Source organism: Pyrgilauda ruficollis, unplaced genomic scaffold, assembly GCF_017590135.1.
Source record: "Pyrgilauda ruficollis isolate IOZ18807 unplaced genomic scaffold, ASM1759013v1 scaffold4, whole genome shotgun sequence".
Taxonomy (NCBI): Eukaryota; Metazoa; Chordata; class Aves; order Passeriformes; family Passeridae; genus Pyrgilauda; species Pyrgilauda ruficollis.
Window position 1 is genome coordinate 22,714,727 of NW_024525489.1, and position 27,240 is coordinate 22,741,966.

The 27,240-nt window shown below is 45.0% G+C and overlaps 1 protein-coding gene across 9 annotated transcripts in view; it reads left to right on the top strand.

Annotated features, from left to right (window-relative positions):
* The first annotated feature begins 23,866 nt into the window (after nt 1-23,866).
* Nucleotides 23,867-27,240, top strand: part of GPCPD1 (glycerophosphocholine phosphodiesterase 1) — a 44,385-nt gene continuing 41,011 nt past the window's right edge. For 4 of the 9 annotated variants that reach the window (XR_005955919.1, XM_041477017.1, XM_041477019.1 and 1 more), the window contains exon 1: nt 24,043-24,623. Coding sequence is in view for 4 of the 9 variants with exons in the window: in XM_041477017.1 (XP_041332951.1) it covers nt 24,196-24,623 (428 nt within the window). In the remaining 5 variants the exon portion in view is untranslated. Of the gene's footprint in view, nt 23,999-24,042; nt 24,624-24,652; nt 24,763-25,186; nt 25,330-25,969; nt 26,054-27,240 lie in introns of those variants that run through there. The other 5 variants (XM_041477023.1, XM_041477021.1, XM_041477020.1 and 2 more) reach the window with 4 other exon arrangements.

Here is a 27,240-nt window from a genome sequence, read left to right on the forward strand (position 1 = left end):
AGAGGGCAAACTGATGTGTTTAGGAGGAAGTCGCTAAAAGGAGGGAAATCAATTTGACGTCCTGTGACTGCCAAGAGGGTTTTGTTTTGCTTGCAGGTTTGAGCTGGAAAAGGTCTCCACAGGGAGAGCCTTTGGATCTGTGTTTCGGGCACAGCAGTGACTCTGCCTCGCCCTTACAGTGTCTCTCGAGCCAGGCCTGGGCATTTGGGGTCACTGCCCAAGTGGAGATGCAAACCTAGCTACACCCTGAGCTGTAGCTAACCCTGGGCCCTGCTCTAGTGCTAGGCTTCCTCTTGCCAGTCGTCTGTGTGCCCAAGAACTACCCCTCCCTCTCTGGGGGCATTCTGTGACCTGGAAGGCAGCACCTCAGCCCTTCATTTCCTTGCAGGGATTGGAGCTGAGCTGTGGAATTCAAAACACCAGCAGATCTGCTTTATGTAGCTCTGGGAGCACATGCAATATTACAGCATCCAGAAAACAGCCATCTCTGTGATTTCACCCCACTGGATCATGCCAGGTCTCTGCCACTAGAAAAGCTCTGGCAGTGGGAAGCACCACTGGCTCCTGGAAAAGCAAGGAGCTCCAGCAAACAGAACTGCCAAGGAAGTTGTAGTACTCATTAACAAACATACACAGCCTACCAGTTTCTATTTGTCATACTGGGTGGGCAGCCAAATCTTTGAACTTCATTTCCCTGCTCTCCCTCACCAGAATGAGGAGCTCCTGCAGTGCTGGCACCACCACCATTGTAGTCTACACATTGTAATCTTTATTCCTTATGAACTGCATTATCAGCAAAAAGATTAAGTTTGCCTGTAGTATTTAGGGCAAGTCTCTAAGTGTGTACTACGCTCCCCTTTATCAGCATCTTGTTGTTAGCACACGATAAAACTCTACCGGCAGTCATGTCTGAAGCTCGTTAAAATAGAAGGTACGTGAGAGCCAGGAAACTCAGAATTAAACCCCACACTTGACATTTACCAAAGATCAGACTACTGAGAGTCAGTTGGGGAAAAGGAAATGCATTTTCTGACTATTGCAGCTCTGTCACAATGAGATTTTTCAGTGCTGACAGTCTCAGGGCCAGATGGTACAAGCTGTACAGGTCCATATCATTGAAGATAATGTGTACCTGCCAACTTACCATCTTAAATACTTAATACATAACATGAAGAAAAAGAGCTTGTCTTCACAAACAGCAGAACTTGCACATTCATGTCTTTTCGGTTCTTTCCCACTGTCACACCACAGGGGAGCCTGCCTACTTCCTTCTTTCTTACACAACAGCTTGAAGTTAATTTAGTACCTCAAAGCAGAGGAAGAGCTGAATTAATAGAAGCTAATCCGGGAAGTGGGCTGAAGGGATGCTAAGGAGATGTGAACAAGATTGATCCTTACACAGTTGAATTTACAAAGATTGTTCTGTTGATTAAGAGAAATGATTTAACCAAAGTTTGTAGCCTATACTTCAGTGTTTTGGGTTCACTCCTCACCACGAACTAGTCCTTTGTTCTCAGAACTAAAAGCAAGAAAAAATACCAGTATATTTAAATTTGTTAATTGCATGCATTTTCCTTCTCAGCTCAAGACACTGTTACTAAAACAGATGGAGTATCAGGTTCCATCCCAGTTTCCATTCTGGAGCTTTCCCCAAGCACAGCAGACAGTGTTTTAGTGGCCTTTGCTCTGAAAAATCCTGTTGTGGTTACCCCAGGAATGAGTGTTTATAGGCTTCAGGCCAGTGTCAGTGAGAAACAGCTCTTCAAACCCACGAGATGAGAAACAGCTACTGGCAGCTCATCTCCACTCCTTCCAAACCAGTGAGGCTTGCTGACAACACTGCAAGCAGCAAAAAGCAGAGGAAGGCTGTAAGAAAAGCTTTTTCACCAGTCCACTGTCCCATAAAATGTAAGACACCTGCCATTCTCAAGTCACTTTTTGCATGATCATCATTCCTTCACCTAGAGCCATGTCCTTTGTGTGCACAGTATAGCATTGAGAGTGCAGCTCAGCTGCACATTAACAGCTCTATTATCCATCCTGATTCCTACCAAGGCCACACCAGGGTTAGCATACTTCTGGGAATATACTTCCTTACCTCGGAAAAAAAATAGGTTGGTTACCCTAAAACTCATTGATTTCTCCATATGTGTTACTTGATCAGATGAAGAGTATTACAGTCCCTCCAAATTTGCCAAAGTTTTCAGGCCCACATAAAAAGACATTGTGTGTTTCATGTTCTGCCGCATCAAAGGCAATCACTCAAAGCAGCAGACCTCCCTCTGAAGGGTCAGTTCCACTTAAACTGAAGTACCCCTCCTGGTCATTACTGTCTCCAAGCTGTGGTAACTGCAGGGCTAATGCCTTTCAGTTTCCACTGAGCTATCACAGAGAACTGTGATTGTTGATTCAGGTTCCTGGTTAACTCTATGGTTAACATGTAAGCTATTTTACCTGTCTTTCTAATTTTTAAGCTACTTTACCTGTCTTTCTCACCCACAGTCAAGCAGGCATTTCCCAAGTTGCTCCAACCTCAGAAACTCTGTTCTGGTAACTTCTCTTCAAGACAGGTGAAGTTCATAAGCAGAAAGCAGTCATCTGCGTTACAAAAAGTGGGTCAGCCAGGCAATCAAAAACATTCTTGGCCTTCTCTTCCCTGGCCATAGGACAAATAATGCTTTTTGTTTCCTCCTTCAGTAACAAGAGGTTTAAGCCTTTTGCATGCTGCAGTCAACACCCTGGGGTACAGGAAGTTTCAAAGACCAAATGTTATTTTCTGCTGTACCACATGCCAGTAAATTGACTTTTTTTTTTTTTTTTTTTTTTTTTTTTTTTTTTTTTTTTATGAATCCCTTGTTGTGGTTGTGACCTGCTTTTTCTGGTATCTGACTTTTTAAGGTGTCACTTCTAAACTAAACATGAAATCATGGTAGCCAGTTTATGTATAAATACTATGTCTTAGAATTCTGTGATTCCAGGAGAAAATGGTTTTCTCTTCAAAAAGTAGTTTACTGTGGCAAAGGTTTGACAATGTGAATGTTGGGGATCTTTCAGTACAAGCAGGAGCAGGAATTTTTTTCCATACATTTCTGTGCCAAACTCCACCTCTCTCCTTTGAGATCCCCTGCTAGAATGGATGCAGAACCATACCTTCCAGTGCTCTGAGTGGTAATACCTCCCTCTTTTTTGGGCTACCTCCTTGGCATCTGCTGCTGCTTGAACCCTTTTAATGACAGCCTTTTAGGACCTAACACTATTATTCTTGTTCTGTACAAGATTTTAGATCTGTGGATGCTGATGTAAGGTTCTGTGGGGCCTCATTTCCTCTCTTCTGCATCACAATTGACTAAAATAAAACAAAAGCATTCTGTGACTCAGGAGTAGGCGTGAAGCACACTGTAACTTATCTCTCATGATGCTTAAGAGCACAAGTTGGGTCTCCCTTAACTAGCATCCTGTTTTCTTCTCCCAGACTTCTCCTCTTGCAGGCATTCCTGCTTAAATCTCCACATCCACACCCTTGCATTCCTGCTGCCCAGGAGTTCTGTTCATCCCAATCGCTCAGCCTGGCTGTGACACTGCTGCTGCCCATGGCAATGCATGTAAAGCAGAGACATTTGGAGTTCCTAAACTCGTGTCTCCGTCTCCCTTTGGGGCAGAATCACCCTTTAACCCTTGGGTTATCCTCTGCTGTTTATCCCCTTGCACTCTTGAAGCGAGTGATCAACAATCTCTTCAGCTTCTTAGTCACTGTACACACCAGCCAGCAACAGGACTCCTTTATTTCTGGCAGGGAACATGTGTCTGAGTTTCCAGTTCTTGTATTCCTGGGATCTGGATGGAAATTGTTACAGCTGGACCTTCTTCCGTCTATACACACATAAATACCCATCAGGGATATGTCATGTTCTCCTGCTGTTGAGCCTTCAGGGAATTTCCGAAAGATCCTTCCAGTTTCACTTGAAGTAAACAGACACAGAACTGTCACAGTCTGGCTGCTTGCCTGGATCTTCCAGCTCCTGATACAGCATGGAGGTACAACAAGAAGTGTCAATTGCAGTAATTATGCACTTCTCTCCACTGGAAGACCTCCTGTGTGTAGGAGCTGAGCTCACTTCCTTGACTTTCTACACTGCTAGGGTGTCTCCCCTGTCCAGGAGCAGGTTTTTGTTACCAGCAGCACACCAGCTGGTGAGCTCTGACCTCATTACCTAACAATCTGTTAGACTGGATCCAAGAGTTCAGAAGTAACCTGAGATAAGAATGTCCACATTGACCCTGTTTTTCCTAGAAGCCAGAACAAAGTAGAGTCATGTCTGTCATCTAAAGGGCTGGTGTTCTGCAGATGGGTGATGATGAACAGTGAAACTGAAGGGCAGAGATTGTAGAGTGCCCAGGGAAATCACCCTCTGCTCTCGCACAGCTCAGCAGTATTGATTCAGGGAACTTCTGAGTAGTTTTTGCAGTTGTGAGCACATAATTTTACACTAATTGAATTTCCACTCATAGGACATAGACTTGACAATGGCTTTGGTGTTAATTTCACCCATCAGTTCTAGGAGAGCATCTTTATAACTTAAAAGGGAGGCTCCATTCTGATGCCACTCAACATTTCTTGATTTCAGTCTTATTACCTGTCCCATATATTGTGGTGGGGTACGTTGGGGGTTTTGGGGTTTTTTTGGAGTAGTTACACATTTTCCTATAATTTCTGGATAAAGTCTGGCTCTCTGTGAGGTTTGTTCAATGTGTGTCTACCTCTAACCCCTGCCTTCTGTGTGAGTCACAGCTAAAGGACTAAAGCCCACCAAAAGTTGGGCTTGTGTCAGTGCTCCTACACGGGAGGGACATTGCTGAGCTGTAACTCTGCAGAGACACACTGCTCATGGAAGGTGGAGAGATTATGCTCAGAGAGATGTTGGCTTCCAGATATTCTCCAGAAATCCACCTGGGCAGGGCAGGGCAGGGCAGAGCACAGCTGGGCACGGCAGGGCAGGGCAGGACATGGCAAGACAGGGCTTTTTCCTGAGCTGTGAAATGCTCACAAAGTCCTGCTGGTTTCTCTGGAGGGCCTGGCAGTAATACCAGAACAAAAAGAAGCTTCTCGTTACTGCTTGGGGCTATCAGCAGTGAGAGAGTCGGTTTGGGCTTTCCTTTTCTGAGCTGTCAGCAGAGTAAAAGCACAATGAAAATTGTCCCCCAGGCTGGAGATCAAGGAGGCAAAGCCAAATTTGGCAGAGTGAAGTACTAATGCATAAATTGATCTTCCCCTCAGCCTGGTCAGCCTTCAACTGGACGTTGAGTATCCACATGAGCTGCCCTGATCCAGTGTCACCAACACTGAGAACATGCTGTTATGTAATGAATCTATGTGAGCACCGCAGAAGGAACAGCAAACAGCAAAATTCTGGCTCCCACTTCACTCTTCACAGCTCCTAAAGCCCCCACTCCTACTGGAAGGTTAAACCAACAATGTTTTTTGTTTAAAAAGATTGTAGCCTTGTTGCTGGCTTTTGGCTGTTGTTGGTGGTGTCCTTCTAGTTGAATTTATCCACGACCTCCCACAATTATGGAGAGTCCATCCTTTAGGAGCAGGAAGAGCCATGCAGCTTCCAGGGCTGGCACTGCTGCAACTCAGACTGCTTCTCCATTCCCAGTGCTCACACATCTCAGGAGAAGGAAAACAGAAGCCTTGGGCTTGCACTGAGGCAGGAGAACCCCAGGAGACCTCTGCCCTGCTGGAGCACCATTCCATGCACTGTATTCCTGAGTCAGCTAAAGCCAGCCTTGAATTCCCTGGATGAAAGCATCAGACTAAGACTGCCTTAAGCCCTGGAGTGAGCAGAAACAGAAGAGACCCAGCCTCTGGCCTAAGGCTTATTTACTGCCTAAAGGCAAAGACACTTCACAGACAGAGAGCTGTTCTTAGTCTCCAATGTAAGCTCCTTAACTGCTCTTCTCGAGTGCTCCCTCCCTAATATTTTATTTTTAGATTAGCTATTTTTAAGAGATTGCTTACTGCCTACTTAGAGGTTTTTGATGCTCACATTTCTCATTACTGAATGCTGTTTTATTTGCAGTTACATCACACCAATTATTTATCTACTGGCTGGATCACAGAATTTGACCTTGGCAGGCATGGGAACAGAGACCTCTAATTAAAAAACCCAAGTTACTAAAAGAAAAAAAAAAAAAAGAAAATAAAAATCAAAGCTGCAATGACTCAGTCACTGGTTCACATTACACTGAGAATACAGCACATTCTCAGGGTGGAGACCTCTTTTCCAAGGGTTATGCAATCTGCAAGTCCTGACCTCTCAGCACTTTTCAAACCAGGATGTAATACATAGAATTTAGCAATGTATTTCAGGGCTGTTACACTGACGGATATTCCTTTTGTATTTTCAATTGTGACTTCAAACTTTCAACTTTTCCCCCTAAAAAGCAGGGGAGGGGAGAGCAGAGAGAACCCTGATTCCTTAGAAAAAAACCCCCTGAATTTGCTGATGGACATCTACCAACTGCAATGACCTAGACAAGCATCCTCAGCTCCCAGTGCCAACATCACACAAGCCACTTAAATGACTTTCCTTCCTGTCACCACTGCCATTCCCATTGCTCCCAGCTCAGGTGGATGGCCCTACAAGATCTTGCAAGGAGCTCCCTGGCTCCACACAGCCCTGCCTCTGCATGGACATCTCTTGTGCCACCTGGTCAAGCTCATGCAGCAAAGACATGGATGAAGCATAGCTTGAAGTCTGAGGAGCCTGAGCTGCCTGTGTCTGATTTTGATCAGTCCTTCAAAATCAAGCGATAGCAGGTCCAGGACCTGTCAAACTACAACTCCTCTCCAACAACAAATAGAGGTTTGCAGGTATTTGTGTGTAGAGGCGTCTGAAACAGCTGAGAAGTAGGATACATATGTCTGCTACTCAGCTACCTCAGCAAAAGAAATCCGTGTGCCCATGTAATACTCTCTTGGCTTGTTACAAGCCCACAAAATCCTTTCAGGCTGTTACTACCAATTTTTCCTCCTGATGGAGACAACTGTGCTTGGATCCCAAGTGCTCAGATTCATTCAAATCTGCTTTTGAGTAGAGAAAGCAGCAGCCTTCTGCCTATTCTGCACCACAGCCCTGTCTGGAAGTTACACAGAGACCAAACCACACTTTCAGTCACTGTGGCTTTGCACTGCAAGGCTTTCAGATCCAAAGCCAGAAGATCGAAGTCAAATGTTTCCAAGTCACATGATGACTGAGCTGATAAGAAGTATTGAATTCCTGGAATGCAGGCATTTTGGAGGAAAATGTATCACTTTTCAGTGGCTACCAGAGTAAATGAACTTCTCTATACAAGTCATACATATTCAACCTGACAAAGGTAAGCTTAGCAGCTTCTGGCTAATCATCTGTAGGAAAAACAGTACACAAGGAGGGCTTCTGATGCATGAGCACAGCATCAATAATGAATCTCTGTAAAAAAATCCCTATTCCCCAGATACACCAAAGAGAAAACCAAAAAGGTTTGATTCTACCCCAGAAGCTCCAGCTGGTCCTGTTCCTCTGACCCAGGTCACTCAGGGCCCAGCATCACAGAGCAGATGCTGCCCATAGCAATTTTTGCTGCAGCTCTGAAAGATTCAAGCCAGGAGCACATTCCAAACAGCAGCATCAGTACAGACAAATGAGCCAAGACATTTGTAGTGTATTTTTGAAGACCAGTGAGGAGCTAACCAGTAACTGCACTTGGCCTTCAAATCACTGCCAAAGATTGTATGTAAACAGCATAGAGGTGTTTTTTTTTTTCTTTTTAATGCTAAAAGCAAGGACTGAAATGGTTTCTATACAGTATCTATTTTTACTTTCATACCATTGTTTCCTGTTGCTAGAGGTCCTTCCTTCCTTCCTTCCTTCCTTCCTTCCTTCCTTCCTTCCTTCCTTCCTTCCTTCCTTCCTTCCTTCCTTCCTTCCTTCCTTCCTTCCTTCCTTCCCTCCCTCCCTCCCTCCCTCCTTCCTCTTGTTTGCCTCTCCAGCTGGAGTTTTGATACACACACAGCAGCTCAAGTCCCTTGAAGCTGGGGGAGGTTGATCAGTTCCTCCTTTGGCCACATGGAAGTCTGTGACTTCCTTCCCAGTGTCACAAAGGTTGTTTAGAAAGCAAGTCAGCCCCTCACCCTGCTGCATCAAGTGGCTGTACCTGCTATGTCAAAACTGTCAGACAAACTGTGCATGTCTGTAGCTTAGAAGTACTAAACAAATATTGTTACCTCTATTTGACCTTTTAAATCAGAAAATAAAGCAATGGTATATTTAATATTTCAGTGGGATATATTGCTGGATCTAATCTGCTGCTCTCTTACCATCAGAGGGAACGTGGAGTTACTAAATAGCAAGTTCCCTAAGTAGATTGGAATGAAATCTTGTCTCTTTCAAGTACAGCATGTTCCATGTTAGAGAAATTAAAACAGCTACGTGATCCTTGTGAGACCATTGTTCTGGCACTAGATGCATCTTCCCTTCCTGCATTTTCTCCTCCTTTGGGTTTATATGAGAAGAATTCCACATTCCCTCGTAAATGTCTATTGATGCTTCCCTCGCCCTCATAAACTCTGCACTGCTATTTGCTTAGCAATTCCCTGGCACTACTACCAGTTTCCATAGTAAAGGATATTAAATGAGACTGTAATCACAAATTCAAGGAACTGCTGAGGACTGAAAGTCAACCAAACCACACATGAAGCAGCGCAAAAATGCAAAATATCCTTGGAATACCCCTACTGGGAACTCCCTGAGAGATAATGGGAAAACATTCCCTTTAGAAATCCTGTTCTGAGTAGAGCATCCAGAGCCTATGAGACACTGAACTAAAAATGCCAGACTATATCTGATGTCCAAAATTGAACTGTCACAGGTAGGACAGGGGACAGATCACAGCCAAATCTGCCCCTTCTGCCCTAAAATGGCTCGGGATGAAACAGCACAGACAAGGCCAAAGAAGGGCAAGCTGCTCCTGCAGGCTGGCAGTGGTGTCCGCTCCAGAGGCCACAAGTGAGCAAAGGATGGACTTCCACAGCCCAAAAACTGCTGCCAGCAACCCCCTTGCACTGAAGGCTGTCCATTGATACCCCTAGCAGCCCAAATTTGCCCTTTTCACCTAGGGTACAATCAGGGGGACAGAAATTCACCATGCAAAGATTGCTCCTTTTTCCTGTTGTCTGTCACTATCTCTGAGCAGGAAAAGCATTACCTCACTCAGGATATGCATGGATACTGATTCATTAATTTGACACTTTTTAGTGCTAATGGTACATTTAGGTGCCCCTGAATCATGTCAAGTGCAGTGAATTTTTACATTAGCACTAATAACAATTACCCATCCAGTTGCCAAGATGAAGGATTAATCTGAATTATCCCCTTGAAAACACTTTTTTTTTTGTGTGTGTTGTGTAAGCCTTTACAATTACAGATAAGGTTCAAACTGCCCAAACAAAGGACTAGAGTACAACTGCTGTCTTGTAACACATGCAGTCTCTGTAGTGCTCCAATTTCTTCCTCAAAGGCCTAGCGTGCTTTAAACTAAATTATTCCACTTCCCCTGCTCCCCACCACCCCATAAAATAATTGAGATATTCTTTACACATTCTCCTGCTCATTTAGCTTTGAGGTTGTACGTGCTGTTTTCTTTCAGTATTTCTCAAGACAGTAATTTTTACTTCCTTGCCAAGACATAACTGATCACTGATTCATCACAATGAATGCCAGAGGCTAGCAAGCTGACATATTCGATATTTCTAAAAACATATTTAAATACATTTCTTGAATAGTCCTTAAATACTGTGCTACATGGCTCTAGGGATGGCATTCCATTTCTGGAGATAATACAGCTTCTCAGTTACTGCAGCCTTGAGCAGCTGTAGAACTTATTGTCACACCTCTGCACAAGCTTAAAGCAAGTACATCTGCATATGTTCTGGGCAGACTTGGGTAAGATATGGCCAGGGAGCATATGGGCTTTAATCAACACTTGGGCTTCCACACTGATTTTGAACTAGCACAGAAAGTCAGGCTCACTAGCCACAAGGCTCTTCAGCTCCATCCTCCCCCTGCCCCCCATGACCACATTAGAAGTGGACAAATGTCTGTCTGCTTGTATCTCTAGTGGGTCCCCTGCTGCAAGGAGTGTTTTCACACCACAGGACTGTCCTTGCAGCTGCCCTGTGTCTGGAGAAGGGCCAGAGGGGTCACTTGGTGGTGGAACAGCTTGAGAACTGCCTGGGAGCCAGCTGGTCATCTGCTGCCATTTGGGTTTCCTTCCTCCCACTGCATGGTCAGACCCGCAGTTACAAATCCACAGGCTCTGCCCTAAATCTTCCCACAGCAAATGCCAGCAGGGAGATTGTCATCCCATGAGTACTTGGCTGGAAGGGACCTTTGGAAATCACTCTTGATCCCATCCTCCTGGATGATTGCCAGTGCTAAATCAGGTCTGCTGGCTTTGTCCAGCAGAAACTTGAACCCACTTCAAGGATGGAGATTCTCCCAATCCCTCTGGTGATCTGCCCCAGGGCTGCACATTTTCCCCATGATGAAGTTTTACCCAACATCCCAAGCCACAATTTGTGATCTTTGCCTCTTGTTACACCATCTCCCACCACCAAGGAGAGTTTGGCTCTGCCATCTTTTCAGCTGCTCTTCAAGAGACTGGTGGCTACTGTCACATTTACCTCCTGGTCATGCCAGTACTTTGTTGCTGGCACTAAAGATGTGACACTCTTCACAAAGGAGTCTCCAAGAGGATCCTGCTGGAGGGTTGTGAGCACTCTCGGCACCTCTCAGCTGAAGTTGCCAGTATTTGCAAACAAGCCACGTAACATCCACACCAGTGGGTGTGTTACACAATCATGTGCCTTGAGTCAGAGTGCCAAGGGCAAGATTCTCTGCCAGGAATCTCTAAGCAGCTGTTCCTTCAGTCCCCCTGCATCCCTCGTGGAGGGGAGGGATAGGAGATCGTATTGCCTTGAGCTCAGAGGTTCATCAAGCACCACCATGTAAACAAAACATACAAAACGTGTAAAAAAGAATCACTGAAGGATGTTTATTTCCAAGACAAGGCTCAGCCATATTCATAGAAATCTTGTGCAAGGACATGCCAAAGGAGATTGCTGTGGAGCTAAATCCAAACAAGCATCACAGTCCTGTCCAATTTTAGTGGCAAAGCTCAATTCCAGTACATTCTACATTCAGTACAGAGGGGGAAAGGGAACTTCAGCAATATTTAAAATAAGAATAAAATAGATCACTATAGGTAGGCAGCCTAGCTTCCCTACAAGCCAGCACCTAAGTCCTTTAGGCTCTTCTTGGAAAGCCATTGGTCCCTTATTTAGGACAAAATCACAGCAGCAAGAAGCTAAAGCTTCCCCCAGGCCCAAAGCTACACGTGAACACTGATCAGTTCCTAATGACCGCTGTACCCGGCTCTCCGTTCTCCTGTATGTACAACCTGCCTCCCCACCCAAATCAGGTGCTGGAGGCAGGGCCACACTTCATGAATCCTTTCCAGCCCTGATGTTCCTTGACGCCTTATTTACTTGTTCCTGCAGAAAAAGGGGAGAATAGGTATTTGGTGTGTCCTTGACAAAAAGAGGTTTTAATAGGATTCAGGAAGGTTTAAACATATTCCCCACATAGGACTGGGATGCATTTTATGGAGAAGTCAGACCCCAAGGGTGTGTAATTCCTGCCTCCCAGAAAGCATTTGTCTCAGGCTTCCAACAAAACATTACATTGTGATTTGCAGAGGGTGAATTTTATGGGGTTTTAGTGAAGTGACCTAGAAAAGGTTGTGAGACTCCACTTATCTCTGGATCCCTAAACAGGGATGTGATGCTCAGCTGCCAGATAAGAATTTGCTTCAGTGATTCATTGATTTGCAGTGACTTAAACAGAACTGCTTGCTTTGTGAGTCAACATTTCACAATATTTGGGTGCAGAACCTGACTCCCAACCACCCTGATGAAGTAATTTATGGATAGGAAGAGGTTCTTACGAGACTGGAGTTGACTTGATACACTAATTTAAAAATGGTATCTTTCTGTGACCTAACTGCAATAATCCTAATTGTACTTTGCCAGCTAAGAGGATGATGTCACAATGCTGACAAATGGGCAAAGGGCAGGATGGTTTGACTGCACTTCTGTGATCTTGGTAAATTAATTCAATGACCTTGTGCCTTGTATTCCTGCTTGTGAAAGTGGAGGGAACTAAAACCTTATTTCTTCCCCAATGTGGTTATGCTGCCTTTTTAGATGATAACTTTTCAAGAGAGGACAATGCAAAGCAAAGCACAACCCATGAAGAATACTAAAGCAATAATCAATGTCATGCATTTTTTTGGCATCGGTTTGCAAAAGGGATTTGGTGGTTATAAATTGTTGTGGGCCCATGGCAAGAACTGCAGAGAACTCTTGTTTTCAGAAATGAGGCAAAATCTGCTTTTATAGGAAGAATTTACAGATGATCAGTAAGTGAAATCATCTTTTACTTCCCAAAGATACAGAAAAATTAAATAAAATCCTGAAGTGCCTTATTTTCAGTAATGGCAAAATAAATCAAAGTGAGTGTTATTAATCTGAGACATGTAGGATTAAAACAAATTTGGAAAGACAAAAGGAAGAAACACAGAGATAGTTATAGTTTGGTGTAAAACAGCAGAGCTTGTGTTACCCATCACATGCCCTGAGCTGAGCTCAGCAATAAACCAGAGTCTTGGTTTGAGAAAGAGTGACCTTTTCCTTTTCAAAGTCAGGTGTGTTAATAAAGAAGAATATATGTTTGCCTTGGGAATTACTTATTTCTGGCATGCTCACTAAATTCTTTTAGGTTGCCAATTGAAGTGCTGTGGATCACATGGGAAGACTCATTACATCCGGTAAAAAGGATGTGAAAAGATCCATAACTGATTGATGTCAGCTTCCCCCCAATTTCCACTTCAGCAACACTTTAAACTAGGTCAGAGCATTAATTAATTTTTGTATGAAATCTCCCCTCAGCCCATCCAGCCTCCCATTGGCTAGTTAATTAAAATCAGCACCATTATTTGGCTGCTACTTTGCAGCAAGAAAAAGAAAAAGCTAGTAATTATCCACTGGGGGAACAAATTAATTAGGTTACTATGTGTTAATGCTCAGCAGCTCTCCTGTAGCTAGAAGCCAGAGTCCTTTCTGTCCTGCCTGGGTTTCTGGAAGGTAACTGGGTCACAGGAACATGTGCCTTGGCTTCAGCCTTTGCTGTACTTCCTCTTGACAAATCTTTGTTGAAGATAATCTCCTTAAAATAGAGGCAGTTTCTTCCTGCCTTCTTGCTGGAAACAGGCTCCCTGAGCACCTTACAAGGACCTTGGAAAAGTTTGACTTCATGCTGGCAATCAGCTGGGCTTTCCATTCCTGGAGCAGCCTACAGAAAGCCAGGCAGGGTTTTTCATGAAGCTTTGCTTGCCACCTACTGCAGGTGCCTGCACAGGTGTGCCCCAGATGCCTATCCTTCATGGGAATTATCACATCAGATAACACCCATCAGTCACACCTGGCCTGTGTGCAGTGGGAAACTCCTGTGCAGCAATATTTAGACAAGAATCTGATTCCTGTTTTGGGATAGGTCTATGCTGCTCAACTGGCAAAAGAGTCCTGATGCTCACCAGCTCTCTAAAAGAGAATCCGACGCCAATAAAATGTCACTTATATCCTGACTGGTGAATTTATACTATAGAAATGCAATTTCATACTTTGGATATATGAGGAAGAGCTGAAGAAATCAAACCAGATAATTGCCAAGGTAGTAAAATCAGAGAGACCATGGCAAACAGATAGGTTGAACTAGGGGTTAAAAGGACATAGGTTCTCCCTAGCTGGCCACCAGAATAATTTCCCTGGACAGAAGGAACTTGCCTGTGTTGCACCAGAAAACTCCTGGTGTTTGAAGCCATGCATTTTGTGCTGACAATACAGCTTTTACAATGACAATACAGGTTTTTGTGCAATACAGGTTTTAGTCCTAAAGCCAAGCACAATTTTCTCAGTTATTCACATTACACCAGCAGTATCCATAGGGATATGCCATTGTGCAGCACCTCTGAGACTGAGTGCCACAAACTTGCAAGCAAATCCTATGTCTTTGTCTTTGCAAAACCTTTCCCACTGATAACTGAATCCCTAATGCCAACATTCTTTCCTTCTTCTCTGTAGGGAAAATTGTTGGCAGCTTTTTTCAAGCCACCCTTCATACCCCATGGCTCCTTTGCTATCTCTATCCAAGATGCTGCTGTTGTTAGAAGTGCCAGATATGGTGCAGTATTTTGTCTGGGAAAATAATAGAGTCGTGCCTATTCTTTGCAATCTGAGTATGATAAAAGACAAATTAGGCTCCTTCCAAACCCTCAGCTCTCATGAACTCTTTATCTGTCTTCCAATTTTGTCTTCCAGATTTTATCTGCATCTATCTAAAGTTTATGTGCAGTTTGTGCAAGATGCAATCACACCATGAGATAAAGAAGACACAATGATTACATACTTCAGAAGGAAAAAGCAGAGTTGTAAAACACTGATTTATCCTAGAATTTGTTCTCTTAACACAACAGTTGAAAGGTAATGTCTGATGTAAACAAGGACAATTACTTCCTCTTGCCTTTTGAATTCTGCCAGTTGCAGTAAAGAGGCTTTGTACTGCTCATAAAGTAATGTACAGTAGTTTACTGTTTATAAAGTAGCTGTGCACACTGAGATATAAAGCAGCCAAACACCACAAAATAGAGTTAAGATCTCAAATCTTCTGGATTTGAAGGGTTACACACTTATATTGGCCCTGTAGGCTTTGCTGATCTGCAATGAGGACTGGTTCCTTTCCTTCGCTCACACCAGTCTCTACAGTGTTCCCAACACTTGCCCTCCTTTAAAGAGGCATTCAGTGGAGAAGTCACTAAATCATTGATGGATACAGATGCTGGATCAGGCCTTTAGCAAATAAAAAATCACTTATTGGGTTGGGGACAACTGAGTGGAGTGTAGGGGACTTGTGCACATGCTTTCCCACTAATAATTTATTCCCATGGATAATTCTCCATTGTGTAAACACTCCCACTGAACACAGAGATTACAGTTAAGGACAGCAGGATGAAACTCTGAGATAAGGTTTACTCTGAGATGCAGAGTAAACAAAGTATGATATTAAAGCTATTAATTAATGTGTACTAATAGGCAGCTAATGAAGCCAGAATGACCATGAGTCACAAAGCTTCACTGGTTCCTGAGCTTCCTGAGCTTATCAACAAAACTGTTCTTAGTGCAAAGCCAGAGTGCCATTTTTAAATATAGCTACTGTCCATAAGCTGAGGCTGTGACCTATCTCTGACTGGGCAACTGGAGGTGACAATGTCACCCTGGGCGTAAAGTTTCGACAAGAGCTCAGTGTTTTCTGTTCAAGTCACTCTCCCTGCTATCCTCTCAGCTAGGGATAATTTTGATTTATGTTTTTAAAATGCTTTATTTCTTTTGCCCAGTCTCCTGAGAAAAGTCAAGGTTATCTAGGCAGTGTGTTTATATTTTCCAATACATTCTGAATCCATACACTGGTTTTGGACTATATTGACAAAGGGACAAGGCCATGGGAAAATACACCATGGGGCTGTCCCATGTCATTTGCAAGCCAGATTCCCAGCACCTGAAGGGATGCAGGATCTGCTGTCCATCTTTATTCCTATTTTCATTCTACTGTATTACAACATCTGTTTTATTATGCTACTTGTTCTTGGGGTTTTCTTTTTGAGATCTGGAAGAGCCATGCACCATCTTGCCCACTTACCCTCCCAGGGGTACGGAGCAGGATCTGGGTCACGTTGGATGGAGGGTGCACAGGCAGGACAGGAGAGGCAGAGCTCATGTGCCACTTCTGGGGGAAAACCTGCTGCACAAAATTAGTCTTTAAAACACACAAGTGGGAGAAAGATGCTGACAAAATCTTTTCTACTCCAGAATCTGTAATATTTAATTTTAAAACATTTTGTGAAAGGTGCTGCAACTCAGTTGATAAATATAAAACCATCTCTGAGTGGTGAAGGCATTTTGTGCAAATGCATCAGTTGGAAAAACAAGTTATCTTTGTTTTATTTCTACAGTAGTTTGAAAAATACTTTCCTTGTTGAAACAGAAAGGATTTTCTGAATACTTATTTTTGTAGAAACATCTGCTGTGTGGGAAGTTATTTGACCAAAAAAACATACCTCTTTATTTATATTAGAAAGTTCTAAAAGTCTGGAGCATGTTGCAAAACAAAGCAAAGAGAAATAAACAGGAAACAAGTGACCGAGTAGTCACAACATTTTAAGGTCAGTTCCCCTTGCTTTGGGTTGAAGTTGTACTCTTTCCCAATGTGTATTTTTTTCAAGGAATTTTCTCTCTCTTCTTGCCTTTTTTTTTGTTTAGTTTTTTTTTTTTTTTTCTTTTCCTTTCCTGCTGTAATTGAATAATTCCCTTTGGTCCTCTAGAGGGTTTGAAAACAAATAAACTGTATTTCTACTTCACTCTGGGTGTGACAATGCCTATGCACTAGTCACAAACTGTGCTTCAGAATACGTCAAACCCTGGTTCATTGACTGCCTTTTTAATCACTTTGATTTGATTCAGCCTGATCTTTGGTGTGCTTCAGGATCCTTTGCAGAAGATCCATTGGACAGAGGAATTAGAAAGCCCACCTAACAGTTTGTTGAGGCGAGGCAGTCTCCTGCCTCAGAATCAGCCTGCTCCACTCAAAATCCTCCCAGTAATTCCATCCCTGGGATTTTGCAGGTACCTCATCCACCCATTCCCCAGAGGAGTCCTCATTTCAGGCAGCATCTAAGAATCTCCACAGATTTTGACTGCATGTGCACAGTCCTGATATCTGCTGAAAAAGAGGCTTCTGCTCTTGGATTCTCAGTGTTCATTAGCCTGAAAGACCTTATTGTGGCCTTTCAATACTTGAAGGAGGCTTGTAAGAAACAAGGAGAGAGACCTTTTACCAGGGCCTGTAATAACAGGGCACAGGGTAATGGTTTTCAGCTGAAGGAGGGTGGGTGTAGATTGGACATCAAGAATTTGTGAGGCACTGGAGCAAGCTGCCCAGAGAAGTTGTGGATGCCCCATCCCTGGAAGGGTTCAAGACCAAACTGGATGGAGCTCTGAGAACCCTGATCTAGTGCAAGGTGCCCCTGCCCATGACAGGATGAGATGGTCTCCAAAGGCCCTTTCCAACACAAACCATGCTGTAATTCTGTGTTCTTTAAAGCCTTCCTTCCAACCCAGACCATTCTGTGATTCTAGTTCCAGTGAACAAGGGTGAATGTTTAGTCTCCAAAAAAAGTCCTTTGAGTTTCTTATTATCCTTTTACACAAATTATGTTCAGAGCCCACAGGATACTGGAATTCTGGTTTAATAATGTTAAAAACTGGTTTGGTTCTTGAGGGTTGTAACTATTTGTGGATCAACACTTTGAATGAAAACAGCAGAAATAATTACAGCTGTTGTAGAAGAGAGCAGGAAAACACCACAGGCATGCCATTAGCACTGAGATAATTTCTGTGCTCATTTTACTCCTCAATGCTACCCATTCATCTGTTCTTTAGAAATGTGAAAGTTTTGTATAGTGCCTAACTGGCCATAATTCAATACTATCAGAATTTAAAGGCAAATACTATTTCACCTTGGGAGTAGGTGGGTGCTGTTTCTGGAGTAGCCTCTCCCTGTAACAGAATCTGAGCCCAAGGCAATTGCTAACAAAATTGGTGAGAACCACAGGTCACCACCCTGCAAACTAGAGAAGTTTTTTTTTGCAGCCCAGAGAACTGCAAGGTGCAACAAAAAGATACTTTCTGCCACCTCAAAACTGTGCCCCCTTTCCAGCCAGTAGCATCCCCAGGGAACTTGCTGTGTTCTGTGCTGCTCTGGGTTCAGGATGACCCCTCAGCCTGGGACTGCAGCACTGCTCCTCCTCACCAGGAGCCTTCCCTACGGACTCTTTTCATCATTATTCCACCCAACTCCTCAGCAGGGTCAGGTCCCTGGAGGAAGAGCTGCAATACAGCACGGAGGTTTTGCCCTTCTGCAGTTTTTCCAGCAAAAAGCAGTTTCCCTGGATTGTGAGCAGCAGCTGAGCTTTGCAGCTGCAATCTCACTGGCAGGGCTGCCAGCAGCTCCAGGACAGAGGCTCACACACTCCAGTTAATCAGTCATTTATCTGTCTGGGGCCTGTCTGTGCCTTATCTGTGCTGCCCATGCACACAGCCTTGGGACCAGGCCAGTACTCCAGCACACTTGGATGTCTTTTGCTCCCATGGCTGAGAGCAGCTGGGCAGGATTTTCAGTGCTTTTCTGTGGGGCTTTTTTTTCCACATAAGAGTGTTCACATCAACCAACAGGCTGGCTTTGAGTTCTCACTACCTCACACCAGTTACAGCCTAGACCTTGCAGCTCTTATTTTGCTGCCTTTGGTCCTGGTACTTTTTTTTTGGTGAGAATATACACTGAACACTCCAATAGATTTTGCAGTGTTTAGTGTTTCCAGAGTTTATCTATACTTGTCTGCAGTGAACCTGATAAACCAGTTTTTGCTGTCACACAAATGCTATGCATTGTTCAGCTCTACAATATGTCTTTTATCACTGATCTTGGCATTTTCATGGGGGTTGCTCTTAACTGTTAAAGCTTTGACTAAAAGATAAATGGCAAACTTGTGAACAGCTTCACATGGAGAACTGTCAGACTCAGCAAAGGATGCTGACATCTTTTAAGTTACATATACCCATATCTATCCCCACAAGTTTGAAAATGAGAGTTCTTTGTTCTTCCCAGCAAGGAGAATAAGAGTCAGAATTATTCGAAAAGTTTTCTTGGCTTGTATTTTATTAACCTTATTAAAAAATAAAAAAAAAAAAGTTTTTTGATATTTCCAAATCTGTGGGCAGAATAGGAATGTTTTGTTTACAGGAGTTACTGGCTGAGCACAACAGAGAGAGCTAAGAGTACAGAGTAAGCATAAAGTAAGTGACATGTACTCACATTTCCCCTCAGAATTCCACTTTGAGGTGGCTCACCCTTTTGTATAGTGCCTAACTGGCCATAATTCAATACTATCAGAATTTAAAGGCAAATACTATTTCACCTTGGGAGTAGGTGGGTGCTGTTTCTGGAGCAGCCTCTCTCTGTAACACAGTCTGAGCCCAAGGCAATTGCTAACAAAATTGGTGAGCACCTTTAAACACAAATTGATAAATCTGCTTGAGCTGCTCTTTGTCACAAGCAGTTCCCTAAAAGCTAAGGACAACTCAGCTTCTGCCTGCTGATGTCCCCACTTAAACCAAGACAGCTCCAACATTAAATCCAACCTGAATTTGAATTGTTTCAGCCCACTGGCTCAACACAGAACTAACCTCATTAAAAACGAACGAGCAACAAAACAGAACAGAACCCTAAGCAAACCCCCCCACTTTCTGACTCAGTGACAGGTTAGACAAGGGCTAGAGAAAGTACAAAGGGCAGGTAGGAGTGCAGGAGGAGGTGTAGAAGAGCCAAAATGCTGCAGCCAGATGTTAGGCTGGCTTAAGGCAGGGACACCCTCAACTTCTCCTCAGGCTGACCTTTGCTCCCAAGAAAGAAACTGTCTCTGTGATGTGGCTGCACTTCCAGGAGCAACAGTACAGTAACCTTGGGTGTTGCAGTAAACATGGGAATTGATACTATTTAATAACCATAACAGGGAAGATGATATTTCAGTCTATGTTTAAGGACTTTCATGTCAATAACTGAAACCACATTTCCCTGTCATTAGGAGTATGTGTGGCAGATGGGGGACAGGAAAAGCTAACATTTTCCCCCAATTAGATTTGTCCCATTTACTTTCTCCATATTGGTACATTCAGTAGAGGCACACTTCAAGAAATGTTGAGTCTGGAAGCACAGAGACCCAACGGACAAAAAGTAGCAAATTTCAGGCACTGTTGGGCCCTTTGGTGTTCACACAAGTCACTGAGAACACCATTTTCCTTCTCCCCGTCAAAGACTGGGCACCACCACACCACAAACCCCACACTGTGGCTACTCCTTACCTGCAGAATTCAAAGGAAGCACTTACATCACTACTGCTGTTATCTGGCAGAGCATAAAGGTCAGCCTCACATTTCATTTAAAACACAAACATGACCTTTGGAATGGGATTTTAAGTGACAGCAGAGTCAAACTTTCCTGCTGTCATAGGAAGCTCTGTCTCTCCTTATCTTAAGGTGTTCTTCCCTGTTCTTGTGATTAAAAAAAAAAAGGAATAAACAAAAACATTATCTATGCCATATTCCATAACTGCTCTTCATTTTCTGACCATTTTAATTGTTTCTTACATAGTAAAATGGGTACTGCTGGGAAAACTAGCATAGGAGTACAATTCCAGAGATAGCAGGATGGAGATAGTAACACAAGAAGATTTTGTGTAAGAACACAAGAGAACAGCTTGTAATTGGCACATAAACAGAGCTAGGAGTTCACAGAAACCACATATACAATTACATTTACAAATTAATGTAAATGTTTGTATTATTATTAAGTTATGGATATAGCCTCAGTTTTCTATTTATGGACAAAAAACTTGGGTATAGAACTTATTCTGGTTGTATTAAAACCTAAAAAGTTTCCCATTTGCAACTGACTGTGGCCAGTTTAAATGTGGTGCTGTGACTGTGTGGTACTTGAGTCTTTCAAGTGTTTCACAAACAAACCCACCACCACCAAAACCAACCGACCAAAAAAGATCCAACATCAAACAAAAAAAAAATTCACAAAACCAAAACCCCCCAAATTATATATGTTTCATTTCAGAAACTGTAAACCAGCTCAGATCGAGAAGCAAATAATGCTGGAACCCTCAAAACTAAATTATAGCTTGTCTCATTTCAAACAAAAATTTAATGCCTGCAATATTCTATTGACACTTGGGGTTTTGTGTTTTTTTTTTTTTTTTTTTTTTTCTATTGGCACTTGGGGTTTTGTGTTTTTTTTTAACTTTTTGTTGTAACATTGTCTATCACCGATGCCAAATTATACATAATAATTAACAGTGTTTGAAAGTGACTGAATTTTTGACAAAAGAAAGTGAGACTCTTCTTTTTCCTGATATAAATTTGATTACTGTTCATAGTAGCCATAAGAGGGTTTCATTTTATATTTATACTTTATACTTGATACTTTGTTACTTTATATTTAGCGAATCTGGAATCGCTCATCACCCACCTTACAAAGCTCTAGAGACTATGACAAAAGCATTAATTCTCAAGAAGAATGTCTTAGCCTTCCTTTCCACGTAAAAATTGGGACTGGGAGGATGAGAGGGAGGGTAGAGAAGAAGAACCAAAACTGGGGGAAAAGCCCCTAAACAATCCATAAAGCAATATCCCAGTCCTAGAATGGTTTTGGCCATGAGCCCTTCCAGGGACAGGGCATCCACAACTCCCCCCAGCATCCAGTGTCATGCTAACCTCCAGGTAAAGCATTCCCTCCCAGCATTTTATCTGAATCTCCTCTCTTTCAGTTTCAAACCACTCCACCATCACAAAACACCTTTAAAAATCCCTCTCCAGCTATCCTTGTAGCCTCTTTTGAGGCTCTGAAGTCCCTAAAGGACTGAAAGGGACTCCAAAGTCTCCTTGGAACCTTCTTTTCTCCAGGCTGAGTAACTCCAGCTCCCTTATCCAGTCTCCATAGCAGAAGTGCTCCAGTCCTCTGAGCATCTTCAAGGCTTCTCTAGACTTGTTCCAACAGGAACTTTGCCTTCTCCTGTTGGGGACCCCAGAGCTGGCCACAGCACTGCAGGTGGCGTGTCACCAGAGCAGAGGGGCAGAGTCACTGAAATTAACACTAGGGCTGAATGAAACCAAGTGTTACATTTCTAGTTTTTAACAAAAAAATTAATGGTACAATTTTATAAAATTTCTGGCACAACATCAAATTTTGGAAAGTTTAACACACCAAACCATGCTAGAAAGTGTTTAGTTCTATCCCTGCTTTACCACAAACTCCTTGAACTAATAAATCTTTAAAACAGGGAAGAGAAAACAAGCAGATAATTGCTTTTCTAAATACCGTTTTCTCTAAAGTTTCTTTATCCTCTTTCTTCCCTCAGCAGTGAATACACCTGGAGAAGGGATGGCTCCTAATGTTTTCCTAAATACCAAGGGTTTGTAATTAGAGTAGTTCACATCTGTGTTTAACAAGGAAATCACTTTGCACCAACTCTCTGTCCTTCTCACCCAGAGAAATTCCTCTTATCTTTTTCACTTAAAAATGAGCTGCTTTCAGCTGTAATTTCCTTTTATTGCATGCTTCCCCCTACCTTTCTTTCCTTGAAGCTTGCAACACTAACATAGAGACCTCAGCATCTGATATTAACATTAGTTTTGCCTACAACACCCAGTGGAACATCACAAATTACCTATAACCACAGCGAGATCTGCAGGGCAAGAATAAATGGAAAATAGTCCTTTATTTAAAAGGCAGATTGAGGGACAACGTTGAGTGGCATTCCTGTAACAGCACTAACTCCCAACACAGGATAAATGGTTTCTCTGCACAAAAAAAGCTCACGGTGTGAAAAACGCCAATCACTTGTTTTTAAAATTTTAAAAGTTTAATAGTAATAAAATGGTTATAAAAATAGCAATATAATTAGAGTAATAAAAATTTGGACTATTTGGATTAGGACAACATGAGACAATAAGAACAAAGTTACAGATGGTCCGGGTACCTCTTTCTGGGCAAAATAAGCCCAAAAAAGGATTAATCCTTAAAAGCAATAGCCTGTTGCATATTCATACATCTCACACATAATGCATAAATTCCTTTCAAACAAAGGATTTTGTCTGGTCAGTGTCAACTTCTTCCTCTTAATCCTAACATCATCTTTAGGGCTGAGCAAGGGGGGAAGAAGTTAGTTTCTTCTCATAAGACAGCAATAAATTCTTTATCTCTGAAAGATTTAGGTGTCCTGTGGCTGCTATCTCAGTGCAAGTCTTCTTTTTTAAAAAAGTATCTTACATAGCACAGTTTCTATTTTAACACCATGTTATAATCTAAATTTATTATATTAATTCATTACATTTAACACACTACTTAAGAAAATTAATACAGCATAACTTTCTAACATAACACATATAATATTAATTTTAATATTTGCGAAAAGCCATTCATAAAATACACATTTTTCACAACAGGGACAGATGGCCACCATCAAAACAAGTGAGATCAAAGCCCTTGAGGAAAGCCATAGCGCCTGCCCCATTATACCACAGAAAACCAAAAACTCCGCTGTGTCCTTGGTGCCATAGGCTAACAGCCAGCTTCGACCATGGTAAACCTTTAGGAAGCGGAACCCCTAATCCTTAGGGAAAGGTTCTAGTCCCAGGCTGGGTACGGAATACACAAACTGAGGTAAGGGTGACCTCAGAGAGCGTGCGGATGGCAGCAGAAAACCCACTCGCCTCAGCAAAGCCGCTCTCCTGCCCTGACCGCCACCATCCCGGCCAGGGCCGCTCTCCCGCCCTCACCATCCCGGCCAGGGCCGCTCTCCCGCCCTCACCATCCCGGCCAGGGCCGCTCTCCCGCCCTCACCATCCCGGCCAGGGCCGCTCTCCCGCCCTCGCCGCCACCAGGACAGCGCTCCCTCACCACCGAGGCTTTCAAGGGAAGGGCGCGCGCCCTCCCGCCTCTCCTGCCCGGCCCTGATTGGCTGCGGCGGGAGGGGCGGGGCCGGGCCGCAGGGTGACGCGTCAGCAGGGCGGGTCACGTGGCCGCGCCCTCCCCGGTGCGCTCGGGGGCTGCGGGATCCGGCAGCCGGCACCGCCGCCCCCTGCCCCGCCCGCGCTGTCAGCCACCCGGCCAGCGCCGCTCGCAGCCCCGCACCAAGGGGTGAGCAGCCGGCTGCAGTGCTCGGCCAGGTCAGTGCACGCCGCATGCTGAGGGGGCGCGGGGCTAGCGGGAGTGCTGTAGGGGCTTATGGTGGCGACAGCGGCAAGGAGCGGTCGGTGCGTGCTCTTGAGGAGATCTTGGAGGCTGGAGGAGGTCGGGTCGCGCTGCGGTGTCGGAAGAGCGCTGGGGGAGCGGCGCCGCGCTCTCTGAGGAAGGTACCGGGGGGATGGCGCGGGAAAGCGGTGGTGCTCTCTCGGCAGAGGTGGGTACGGCAGAGCTCCCCCGCCGTGCGCAGGCGGCAGCAAGCCGCCCCCGAACCCGCCGTGCCTCTCGGAGCCCCCGCTCCGAGCACTCCCCACGCCTCCCTCGTCCCCGCCCCGGGCCCGCCCCCTGCCCGCCGCTGCCGAGGGACGGACCCGCCCCCCCGGCTCTTCCCGCGCTCCCATTGGCCGCGGCGGGGCGGGCGGGGCCGCGGGAGTTGTCACGTGGTTGGCGGGGGGCAGCTGGAACCGGTTGGTGCCGCGCCGCCCCCTCCCCACCCCGTCAGGCGGCCCCGGGCGGCGGCCCCGGCAGGAGGGGCGGGGAGCCCGGGCTTTGCTGTCCGCAGCTCCGCACAAAGCCAGCGAGCCCTGGAGCGCCGCTCCTTTCCGCCAGGTTAGTCGGCGCCGCCGGCCGCGTGTCGTGGCGGGACCGCGCGGTGGCGGAGGGGGCGGTCGGCGCGGCTGAGCGGGGTCTGTTCGAGCCCTGTGCGGAGAGGGCGCTGAGGCGCGGTGCCGCGCTCCCCGCAGGACCGGTGTGTTATCTGAGAGGACGTGCGGGAGAGGAGCGCGTCGGCCGGGCACCGGGACGTCACCTCGGGTTCCCCGAGAGGCGGGGAGAGCGCGGCTCCGTGCGCCCGCGGCGGCCGCGCCGCTGCCCGGCCCGGGGCGGCGGTGCCGTGCCGGGCGGGCTGCGGGCGCATCGCGCTCCCCGCGCTGTCCGGCCGGGCCCTGGCCGCCACCCGGTGTGTGGCTTGGCGGGCGGCGGGCCGGGGAGCGCGGGGCCTGCGGCTCTGTTTGTTTACGTCGCCGCCTAAAGCCCTGGCCCGGGGCGGTCCCGCGGCTGCCGCATTATGCAAGCGGCCGGGCCGGGGCGGGCCGGGGACGTGGCGCGCCGCCTCCCGGTCGGGCTCCCGCGGCGGGCGGTGCCGTGCGGGGCGCCGGGAGCTCTCGGTCCGTGTCGGAGCGGGCAGCGAGGGGCGGCGGGCTGGGCGCGCTGCAGCGCCGCTGGGATCTGCCGGGCGTGGGGGTGTGCGCTGTGCTGCCGTCCTTTGTCTCCGCTCTGCGCTAAAGGAACACAGCGGTGGTGCTGCCGGCTTGAGGTTTGATGTTATTGATCGCATAGGAAATAGTGAGGCAGCTCTAGATTAAGCTGAACTTTAAAAATTAATCTGTTACCTGCACCCTAACCAGGCACAGATTCGTTCTTCCATTTTTCCTTTTCTTTTTCCTTTTAAGTTAATAGCTTGTCTTGTTAGTATTAGCGTTATAATTTATCAGAGCACGCAGTGTTAGATGGAGGTTAACCTTCAACATATTTTAAATGTTAATGGTAGGATGAAATAGTTGATAAGTGGAATTATTTTTATCGCATATATTTCCATTCTAGCACTGTTTCTTGTACAATAGCTATATAAGATGTTAAAAAAATATGAGATTGCCATTGGTCTTGAATAGATACTGATAGCCCAAGCTGCCATGTAATTAGTCTTTCAGTAAAGCACGTAGCCCCTCAACAGAATGGATGCAGGCTTTGGAAACGTGTTAAGAAAGTGTTTTGTTGAGAGCTGCGGGAAGCATTATACATGTTATTTGTCCAAGTCATTCCTAAGTGAGGAATGTTAGTGTGATCACAGAGAGCTAAATTACTCGCTGCCTAAGATCTTGTCAGCCGTACGTTAATAATAAGCAACAATTCACGAAAGAGGAATCAGACTGATGTTGCTCTGTCTCGCTTACAAGCGTGCCCCAGCTTTTTCCTGTCTGTTTCAAGAACTTTGCTAAACTGTGGCATAGCTGAGGCGGAAGACTCTGTCACATGGACAGGTATTTGCCAAATGCTGAAACAATTAACTTATTGTTACTTAAAACCAAGCAGATACATTGTGGGTGAACAGAGAGAATCATGGGTGATGTGACCCTGCACACGGGGAGCTAAATTGATACTGAAAATACAATCCTCAAGATACTTTTCTCACTTGCTGTGTATTAGTGTGATGCAATTTCAGAGGTGTCACTTGGGCTTTGCTGTTTTCTAAATGTCAGTATAAGGCTGTTGGTAAAATTTCAGCCTTTGAATCAGAACAGCACGTCCAGATCTTCTGTGCAAGTTTGTTTGCTGTCCAGTGTTAGCACTGCAATGCAGGAGGAGAGACCTGCTGACTTCGTCCTTGCTCCTGCAGTCAAGGTGCCGTGGGGGGGAAAGGAGGGGGCAGGAAGAACCCTCTTTGGCCTTTGGTTAAACGTGAAGGAGTTGATGCTGTAATGCTGTTTCTAAAAATTCTCTCCCAGTTGTTAAAGGGAATGCCCTGACAAATATATCCTCTGACGCTGTTCTAAAACCCAGGTGTCGTCAGCTACTGTTACATAATTTTCTTGCATGTCTAATTTGTTGCTTTAGATGTATGCTGTAATATCTGACACCTCGTTAGGACCAACCACAAGCAACAAAATCTGTTCATCATACTACAAGATTAACCAGATACCACTTGGTATCTTTGGAATATCACAGTGTGTGACTTGGGATCACGCCCCTTTGTTCAGCACAGCAGTAGATCTGATGCATGCTGGATTTTCTGTTGCTGTGTGTAGCACATCTTTTAAGAAGGTGTAAAATCTGAGTACAGTACCTTCTCCAGCAGTGCTGGGCTGTGCTCAAATTCATGGTTCATGAGGGAGGCTGTAAGGGGTCAGAGGCTGTGTCAGCCCCAGTGCTGCCAGTGTGTCCTCCCGGCTGTCAGATGACTTGGCTGGGACTGTGGCACCTTTCCCCTGCTTCAGCGTGGAGTTGGACTCCTGGGTGTTGATACAGCTCATGAGTCTCTTCTCTTAAGGGGGAAAGTGTCAGCTCAAAATGACAAAAAACCCCCAAAATACTCCAGCTTTCTAGTCCTTGCTGATTTTATCTTTATATGCAATAAATGGAGAGATACTTTCAAATAATTGAGCATATTTACGTTTAGGATTGTGCACTTCCAGGACTGTGCAGCACAATCTGTGATGAAATGTGTGCT